This window comes from Neophocaena asiaeorientalis, unplaced genomic scaffold (genome assembly GCF_003031525.2).
Source record: "Neophocaena asiaeorientalis asiaeorientalis breed wild unplaced genomic scaffold, Neophocaena_asiaeorientalis_V1.1 scaffold167, whole genome shotgun sequence".
NCBI lineage: Eukaryota > Metazoa > Chordata > Mammalia > Artiodactyla > Phocoenidae > Neophocaena > Neophocaena asiaeorientalis.
This window is the reverse complement of record NW_020175022.1, coordinates 344505-354713: the sequence shown is the minus strand read 5'-3', so window position 1 is coordinate 354713 and position 10209 is coordinate 344505. Positions and strand designations below refer to the sequence as shown.

The 10209-nt window shown below is 45.6% G+C and overlaps 1 protein-coding gene across 1 annotated transcript; it reads right to left on the bottom strand.

Moving 5' to 3' along the window:
• Positions 1-3718: 3718 nt before the first annotated feature.
• On the bottom strand, positions 3719-9263 carry S100A11 (S100 calcium binding protein A11). Its single transcript, XM_024762914.1, has 3 exons — positions 9130-9263; positions 5214-5366; positions 3719-4042 (listed from the first exon to the last, which is right to left on the bottom strand). Exons 1-3 carry the CDS (start codon positions 9130-9132, stop codon positions 3887-3889), a joined length of 312 nt encoding a protein of 103 aa, XP_024618682.1. The 5' UTR covers positions 9133-9263; the 3' UTR covers positions 3719-3886.
• Between the last annotated feature and the right edge of the window lie 946 nt (positions 9264-10209).

Sequence of the window (10209 nt, the reverse complement as noted above, 5' to 3'; positions counted from 1 at the left end):
GGGGGGGTGTTCCATTTTATCCAGCATTATTTGCAGTAGGAAGGGGCTTGCTGTATTTGCTCCATCCTCAATCTTGACAGAAGTCCTAACATCATGGCCCAAACCTTCCTAAAAATGGCTAGATCTTTGCTTGATTTTTCTTTCTTTTTTTTTTTTTTATTCTACATTCGATCTGGCAATGTTTTTTTTTTTTTTTTTTACGCGGGCCTCTCACTGTTGTGGCCTCTCCCGTTGCGGAGCACAGGTTCCAGACGCGCAGGCTCAGCGGCCATGGTTCACGGGCCCAGCCGCTCCACGGCATGTGGGATCTTCCCGGACCAGGGCATGAACCCGCGTCCCCTGCATTGGCAGGCGGACTCTCAACCACTGCACCACCAGGGAAGCCCCTGGCAATGGTTTTTTGGATGTGACACCAGGAACACAGGCAGTAAAAGAAAAATAGATACATTCAAAATTAAAACTTTATCAAAATTAAAAACTTTTGTGCATCAAAGGACACTATCAATAGAGTGAAAAAGCAACCCACAGAATGGGAGAAAATATTTGCAAATCATGTATCTGATAAGGGATTAATATCCAGAATATATAAAGAACTCCTACAACTCAATAATAAAAAACCACACAACCCAATTAAAAAATGGACAAATTTACCAAATTGTATACATAAAGTATGTGCAGTTTTTTTATACCAATTATACCTCAATAAAGTCGGGAAAAAATGGGCAAAGTACTAGAATAGATATTTTTCCAGTTGAGATATATGTGACTAATAAGTACATGAAAAGCTGCTCAAAATCACTAATTACTAGGGAAATGCAAATGAAAATAATGAGATACCATTTCATGCCTGTTCGGTTGAATATTATCCAAAACACAGAAAATAACCAGTGTTGGTGAGGATGTGAAGAAATTGGACATTGCTTGTACATTGCTGATGGGAATGTAAAATGGTGTAGCTGCTGTGGAAAATGGCATGGTGGTTCCTAAAAAATTAAACACAGAATTTCCATATGATACAGCAATTCCACTTCTGGGTGTATAATCCAGAAGAATTGAATGCAGGGACTCTAATGGATATTTGTACACCCATGTTTATAGTGGCATTATTCTCAATAACCAAAAGGTGGAAGCAATCCAAGTGTCCATTGGTGGGTGAATGGATAAACAAAGTGTAATATATACATACAATGGACATACAATGGAATATTATTCAGCCTTAAAAAGGAAGGAAATTCTGACATGTGCCGCTACATGGATGAACCTTGAGGACGTTATGCTAAGTGAAATAAGCCAGTTACAAACAAACAAATATTGTATGATTCCACTTGTATGAGGTACCTGCAGTAGTGAAATTCACAGAGACAGAAAGTAGAATGTCTGTAGCCAGGGATTGGAGTAGAGGGGAGCGGGGAGTACAAAATTTCCGTCACGGAAGAAAAAGTTCTGGAGATGAATAGTGGTGATGGTCGCACCACAGTGTGAATGTACTTAATGCTTCTGAACTGTATACTTAAAAATGGTTAAAATGTTAAATTTCATGTTATGTAAATTTAACCACAAAAAAACATTTAATAAATTAAGGATATATACTAAAAACTATTCATTTGCATTAGCATTGGCACTTTATCCTCTGCTTCTCTGACAGGAGTAACTCTGTGGTAGGGAAATAATGATCTCATCTTTCTACGATGTGATGGATATTCTCTTTGCCCCTCCATATCCACTTTCTATGCTTCTCTGCCCTTCTCAGCTTTCCAGCTGGCTTGTCCCATGGGAGGTGCTGGCAGGAGATCATGAAGATGGGAAGAAAGAGAAATCGGTATTTATTCCCCTGGCTCCCTCCTGCCGCCTGTGGTCTGATAGTGGCCGTATTTCTATGAACAAGGCCACAGCATCTGTGGGGACCCCTGTCCCTTGCCTATGGTTCTTGCTAGCTTCCAGTAACTGCTCCTTGGTTTGCCCAGTCAGGCCTAGTGGTGGTAACAGCTGCCTAATTTTGCTAGTCCCTGGTGCTTTGACATCCCTTCTGTTTCTCTTATCCTTGAGCACAACTTTCTAATAGTCTCTTCAGTAAACTTTCTTCAGTGACCCTGGTGCGTGTGCACGTGTTTCCTGTGGGAACCCTGACTGATATGCGTAGTGTCCCAAGTCTGATTTTATAGCACTATCTACTTTTTCAGACCCACTATATGCCGGGCACCACGCTAGGTACTAGTGATACAGTGATGCATTTAACTAGATCCCTTTTCCTGAGTTCAAAGTCAAGTCTGGGAAGACATCACTGTTGCAATACAGAGTGATAAGTGCTGTAAGAGAGGTGAGAACAGAGTGCTGTGGAAGCACAGTATAAGGGGAGATGACACTTGTGCTGCTCTATAGAGTAGGAAAAGGTGGGAAAGGGGCGAAGGGCTTTCAGGGCAGCAAGAAGAGATTATGAAGGGACAGAGGCACAGCACTTAGTTATCAGCTCAGGAGTATTTGGCAAGTCTAGAGAGAAGTGGAAATGAGGCTGGAGAAGGGGTTAGGGACCCACCATGAAGGCCCTTGGGTGCCCAAAGATAACTGTGGATTTCATCTTGCTTATTAAGAGGAATCAATGCTTGGTTTTAACCAAGGGAGTGACATCATAAAGTTTGCCTTTAAAAACTCTTTGGTCACAGGGTGGAGAAAGGAGTGGAAGAGATCAAGCTGGGGCAGAGAGAAGAATAAGAGTTTATTGGGAAATGGTAGAGACTTTCTTTTCTGAAGGGTAGGGACCAGTAGCTGGCTGGTTAACTTAAAAAGAAAAAATCAGTTAAAATGAGAATTCATAAAAATATTCTAAATATTTAAACTTAAAACATGTCCATTTACCAATATTTTGCTACACTGCCTTTCTCGCATAAATCACACTTATGATTTTCAGTTCCTTTTTAAAAAAAAACAATTTATTACTTATGTATTTATTTGGCTGCACTGGGTCTTAGTTGCTGCACGAGGGATCTTCACTACAGCATGTGGGATCTTTTTTTTTTTTTAAGTTGCGACATGCAGTATCTTTAGCTGTGACATGTGAACTCCTAGTTGCAGCATGTGGGATCTAGTTTCCTGACTAGGAATCAAACCTGGGCCCCCTGCATTGGGAACGTGGAGTCTTAGCCCCTGGACCACCAGGATGAAGTCCCAGTTCCTTTAAGTGGAGGAATTTAAAGATACTTGTGAGGAAATCTGAGTGAAAGATTCTTCTAGATTTTTATGAGGCTTTTCACATTTGTTTATAGTTGTTTCAGCTACACCTACATCAACCACAGTTATCTTCAGTGAGTTTCTCTAATCAAGTTTTTGAAAAGAATTCAATTTGGCTTTCAGAAAGACAACAACTATCTTTTTGCACTCATAGTTCTTTGTTTGTTTATTCATTTGTTCCCCACCCCCCCACTAGAAGGTAACCTCAGTGAAGGCAGGACCTTGTCTATCTTGCTGACTGTATCTTCAAAGCCTATGACAGTGCCTGTAGTAGGGGTGTATAGACGTTTAACGAGTGAACAATAAGTGACATCTCTCCATCAGTCTGAGTAATTTAGATGATTATGTTGGTATCATTAGTCATGATTATGTATACACCCAAGATGCATTTTTACTATTTATTTTGTAACTTCTGGTAACTGTTTCCATCAATCTAATTTATATTCCTCCCAGTCATCTCCCTCCCTTGCACAAATTTACTGACTCTCCAGTGTGTGCTTTAAAAAACAATATTGTTTTATTACTACCAGCAGGAGTGGCCTGCATGGGGTGGTGGGTACACTGGGCTCAGGGTGTGTGTGGGCTGTGAGGGGTAGATGATAATTGGGAGGCTGAAGGAAAGGGAGTGGGGCTGCAGGCCAGGCCCAAAGGCTCCTCTGATTTACTTCTGGGAAGAGGTAGACTTAATAAAGGAGTCATGGCAAGCTATGGCCAGGCCGCCAATAAGATTAAGAAATTCTTGGAAATCTAACTGTCCATCAGAGTCGAGGTCCAGCTTCTTCATCATGCGGTCAAGGACACCAGGGTCCTTCTGGTTCTGCAAAGATAATAATAACAATAATAATGATATTAGTACCTTTATATTGTACTTTCTAAGATGCTTTCAAAAATGTTTCCACATTTTATTCTTACAAGAGTGTGAGGTACCGGGTAGGGGTTATTAATATTCGCACTTTTCAGAGACAGAAACAGACTCAAACAGGTGAAGTGAGTGGCCTAAGCGGAAGACCTAGGACACGAACCCAGCTTTTCTAGCTCCTAGTCCAGGGTTCTTTCTGTGACCATCAGGGGTTACTCAATTTTGTAAAAACAGTGGAAAACTTTTTCTAAGTGTTGCATGCAACTCCAATATACAAACTACATAAAAGCAGAGTGACTGGAGGTGGAAAGAGGATGCGGGCCCTGCCTAATCAGCCCCATCCTCCACTCATCCAAGCCCCCAGCACATACACACACTTACATCCACTGGTTACATATGGCTACTTAATTAATTTAGAAAGTCAGTCCTTTAGTTGCTAGTGGCTACCGTATCAGGTAGCGCATATATAGAACATTAATTCCATCACTACAGAAAGTTCTACGGCTGCCCTAGAGGCTTTGGGGTGGAGGAATAAAATTTGAAAACTCTTGGGCTTCCCTGGTGGCGCAGTGGTTGAGAGTCTGCCTGCCAATGCAGGGGACATGGGTTCAAGCCCTGGTCTGGGAAGATCCCACGTGCCACGGAGCAGCTGGGCCCGTGAGCTACAAATACTGAGCTCTGCGCGTATGGAGCCTGTGCTCTGCAGCAAGAGAGGCCGCGACAGTGAGAGGCCCGCGCACCGCGATGAAGAGTGGCCCCCGCTTGCCACAACTAGAGAAAGCCCTCGCACAGAAACGAAGACCCAACACAGCCAAAATAAATAAATGAATAAATAAATTTAAAAAAAAAAAAAAAAAAATTTGAAAACTCTTCTATTACTCCATTTACCATTTTGTAAGCCCCTCTCCTTAAATGAAAAAAATCACTGTTCCCTATGTCAATGTAGTTTGATAACTTTGATCTTTAGAACATACTTTATTCAAAGAAGAGGAGAACAGAAGGTTCTTTAATAGTCATTCAGAGCTTACTCAGCCCTAGGGGCTCAGCTGCTGTCCTTCACTCCTAGCCATTCTCCCAGGGTCTTGTTTCATGCTGTGTGTGGCCTGCGGGTGGGGGCAGGGACCAATACCTTTGTGAAGGCACCCAGCTCTGTATTCATGAAGATAAGGAACTCGGCCTTGGAGAGTTTGCTGTTGTTACCGTCCCTTCCAGCATGCCTTTGGAAAACAGCAATCAGAGACTCGATGCACCGTTCAGTCTCTGTAGGGCTGGATGTTTTTGCCTTTGGAAAAAAAAAATTCAGGGTTCAGACAAGGGCAAGATATCAAAAGCTGGGTGCTAGGGAAAACTCCAGAGGATCTTGTCTCTTCATTTTGGGTCAAGCAGTTTCCTGAAAGACTCGGTCGTTGTTTAGGGGGCTAAGGGGCCCAAGACAACCACAGAAAGTCACATTCGGTGAGCTTCCTCCCCACATCTCCTCACATGTTTATTCCAGGTGAAAATTAGTGAGGGTAAATATGGAGCATGCTGGTATGTTTGAAAGCAGTAGACTGCCTAGATGAGCGTGAGGTGACAGGGTCTACTGATAGTTTTAGAATGTGTGGATAAATATATGTATAACTATATATCCACAAATCCATATACATACCAAGCATTGTCTATAGATTAAAAAGTTCCCTATTTTCCAAGAGTATATGGAGGCTACTGTGATAAGTGAAATGGCATTTCTTTTTAAAGGAATACTGCATTCCCAGGACTCATACATTTTCTAGAAGAAAACTAAAAGCATAGTTATTATTGTGTATGGGGTAGGAGATCCGAGAACTTTTTGGATGTTGGAAAGCAGCTTTCGTATTTGAGAGTTAGAACCCCTTAATTTTACACGTGAGGAAACAGGCATGAGAAGGGAACTGACATGGCAGAGCTACTTCTACAATCTCAGCCTCCAGGTTGCTTTCTGCAGCCCTTGGCCTTTGCTCCTTCTATTCCCAGATGCCACTAATTCCCACAGAAAAGGCTGGTGGAACTTCTCTGGTCACTTCACACCAGGAAGGTTGATATGGGGGCTCTTAGGTTGCCGCTCACACAGCTCCCATCGCATCTACGGAGCTGAACCACAGCTGTGGTTGCACTAGAAGGAGCACAAGGTTCATATCCTGTTCTGGGCTCTGCTTTCCTTACAACAGAAGTCTTCAAGGAAATTCTGTTATGCCGAGTCTGCCCCTCATTCCAGCCAGCACCTGGGCCCCAGACGCGAGGAACTCGCGGGTTCCCCCTGGTGGATAAGAAGGGGAACTGCAGACTTTCTGGAAATCTTGCAGGGCCACACCCTTCCTCCAAAGCTTTCTCTCTGGACATTAACAATGTCTACATTGGATGGTGACATTCGCAATGTGGCACTTAGCCCGTTAATTTGTTCTTGGGATGGACTTCCTGGAGCCCAGAGCTGGAGGCTTTCAGGCCCCATAATTAATATGTTAAGGATTGATGTGAGCCCTGTTATTGATCTGAGCTCTTAGCTGCACAGCTGCCAGTCTCCTTCCCTCCAGTCTCTCCAGGTGCTTTAACTGCCTAGCCAGGTGCCTGGTGCTCATTGCATCCTGAAGCATCTATAAAGCCCCTTCTGGAGATCTATTCTTCCTCAACGGTCACATTGTCAGAACTTTTTCTTTAGAAAAGTGTTGGTAGCTTCAGAGTTTTGGTGAGAAACAAAATACCACAGCCTAGAAACAGATGTGTTTGCACAACAGCTTTTCTTACCAGGACTACAATCTCACAGTCTTACTAACATGTCAGATTACAGGAACAAGGCTGACTGGAAGGGTACACCAGATAGGGTAGAAGGCTCCAGGTTGAGGAGCAAGGGCTTTGTGATCTTTTTCTAGACCTACAGATGTGTCCTCTGCCTCTTTTCTTTGTGGAATTCAGATTGCTTTTTGATTTCCCAGTTTCAAAGTGGCTTTCTGCTTTTCCTTTTTCTCTCCTTAACGTCAATCTTGACAGATTTTTTTTCCCCTTTAAAACTGTTGCTATCAGCCACATGGAGAAAATTAAAACCCCTGCATTTCTTCCCAGAGGTAATTTCCAGAGGAAAAGAAACACACTTATCAAATTACTTAAATGGAATTGCAAAATTTGTAGTGCTGGAGGGGCAGAGAGGCCCAGAGACAGGAAAGCTTTGCTCAAGTTGGAGCAGTGGCAGAAGGAGGAGATCTCCTGCTTGGATGGAGGCCAGTACTCCCCATCACTGCATCCTCAGAGTTGTATTTGATGGGAACAATGATAGGAAGGAGAAAACAGCGTGATAAATGGGTGCTGTGAGAGGATTTAAAAAATGCATGCTAGGGACTTCCCTCGTGGTGCAGTGGTGAAGAATCTGCCTGCCAATGCAGGGGACACAGGTTCGAGCCCTGGTCCGGGAAGATCCCACATGCCGCGGAGCAACTAAGCCCGTGTGCCACAACTACTGAGCCTGCGCTCTAGAGCCCGTGAGCCACAACTACTGAGCCTGCATGCAGCAACTAGTGAAGCCCGTGCACCTAGAGCCTGTGCTCTGCAACAAGAGAAGCCACCGCAATGAGAAACCCTTGCACTGCAACAGAGTAGCCCCCGCTCACCACAACTTGAGAAAGCCCACGCACAGCAACTAAGACCCAACGCAGACAAAAATAAATGTTAAGAAATGCATGCTAAACACTCAACATTTGAGAAAGTTAAAAAAAAAAAAGTAACGCCTGAAAAAACTCAAGTATTGCAGTTCTCATTCTTAACTAACATGCTCCCTTTCCTCCCAAGGAGCCCTGGTGACATCCACCTTCCGCCGGGGCGGTCATTCAGGTCTTCACCACTTGGTGGTGCTGGGTCTGCCTTTTCTAGGTTCCATGGGACATTGATTCCTTGCTTTTGCACGGAAAGGAGAAAGAGCAGTCGGGGGTACAGACTGGCAGACTAAAGCAGGGGTTGGCAAACGTGTTTTGTAAAGGGCCAGATGGTATTAGTTTTAGGCCAGTGCGGCTCATATGGTCTCTGTCACTCTGCTTTTGTAGCAGGGCAGCAACCACACAGAAAACTCATGAATGGGCGTGGTCGTGCGCCAATAAAACTTTATGAACACTGAAGTTTGATTTTCATATAATTTTCACGTGTTACAAAGTATTATTCTTCCTTTGACTTTCTTTCAACTATTTAAATATGTAAAATCCGTTCGTAGCTCGTGGGCGAACAGAACCCCGATTTGGCCCTTGGGCGGAAGTTTGCAGACCTCCCTTCACGAAAGAGAGGCCAAGGAAGAGGCAGATTTTGGAGGTGTATTAATGGAAAAGATAGAAAGAGTTCAAAATGGGGATGGCAGGAGCTGAGAGAAGAAAAACAGGAGACGGGGTGAGCGCCTAACAAGATGGTGGGCTAGGGGGAAAAAGAAAGGAGGAGGGGGCTTCCGGTCGCCGGGCTCCTCCCACATTCCTGGCCGCCGCTCGGCTAGCTGGGACCCGCTTCAGTTTCAGTCTCTGCGCCTTGGCCGTTTGCCGGTCGTTTAGCGAAACTCTGATTTCCCCTAGGGGTCAGACCATTAGGTCTGAAACATTCCCTTTCTGGTTTCTAGAACTGTACATAACTAGCGTCGCCGCGCAGAATTCCAGCCCCTGTCTTTAGGTCGTACCCCGGGCTCCGCGGACACCGGCGGCGAGGGGCGTCCCGCACCGGCCGGACACCCCCGCCCCCGTCCCGGCTGAGCGAGGGGTCGGGGCGGCTTCACCCTGTGCGGGGCTCCGAGCGGGGCGCGGCTCGCAGTGCATTTCCTCTATCCCAGCCTTAGACCTTCGCCTGGAAAACAAAAGAACCTCCCGTTGCTATCCCTAGGCTGTTATTACAGGTATAATTCAGGGCTTCTTCCTTCCATCCGCTCTTTCCTAATTCCCTGCCATAGATTCATTCGTCCTGCTCTGGTTCCTAACACGTCCATATAAAAATCAAAGACCAAGTCTGGTGAAAAGTATGCTGTTGCTTTTTTCTTTTCATGCAAGAGGAAGACAAAAAGCGCGGCTTACCATGTTCGGAGAGGAGCGAAGCACGGGGCTGCGAGTGAGGAGCGGCGAGGCGCGAACTGGGCGGCGGGCCGGGTCTGCTACCTCCCAGGTCCGGCCCCACCCGGCTCCGCCCCGCGCGGCTTCCGCCTGACTCACGCGCCCCCTCCTCCGCTCCGCCCGGCGCCGCGCGGATCCGGACGGGTCACCGTCGCCCTTCTTTGCCAAGCACACGGCTTCACCTTAAAACTCACACAAAACCCATTGTCCTCGCTGACCCCTAAATAATCTCTCTCCCCTGTCCCGTGAACCTTGAAGATTTTGGACTTTTCCGAACTGAAAGTTTTGCATAGCGGTCTTCTGGAAGTCTGTCCAAGTCTGTGGGTCTTTCCCTGTACAAGCTCACGAGCTAATTCTGGTCATTCACGTTAGACAGGCAGAAAGGTCCCTTTGAAAAACGTGCAACGTGGAGTGTGGGCTATAAGTTCCCTAGAAACCAGGGCTGTCTCTTTCGCACTGGAGACGTTAACAGACTAAACGGTAGTGATTTGTGCCAGCTGGAGCACCGTTGTCTCAGACTTCTCTCTAAACCAAAAACAGTTAAAAAAACAAACAAAACAAAGCAAGACCCTAGACCCCAAAGAACTGCAACGGTACAGTACCACTGCAAACTACTGAACCCTGCAAGTAGGGCATTTATCTGTGTGCAGTTGGCAACGGAGTTGGGAGTTGTATGAAGAATCAGAAGCTCTGGGTTCTAATCCTAGATCTGTAATTACTTCGTTGCAATACGTTTAGCAAAACCCCTCAGTCCTCTGAGTCTCATTTCCTTACCTGTAAAAGTAGGTGCCCTTTCCTTTCCTACTTCACAAAATTGTTATGACTATCAGATAAAATGATGGCTTTGGGCTTCCCTGGTGGTGCAGTGGTTGAGAGTCCGCCTGCCGATGCAGGGGACACGGGTTCGCGCCCCGGTCCGGGAAGATCCCACATGCCGCGGAGCGGCTGAGCCCGTGAGCCGTGGCCGCTGAGCCTGTGCGTCCGGAGCCTGTGCTCCACAGCGGGAGAGGCCACAACAGTGAGAGGCCTGAGTACCACAAAAAA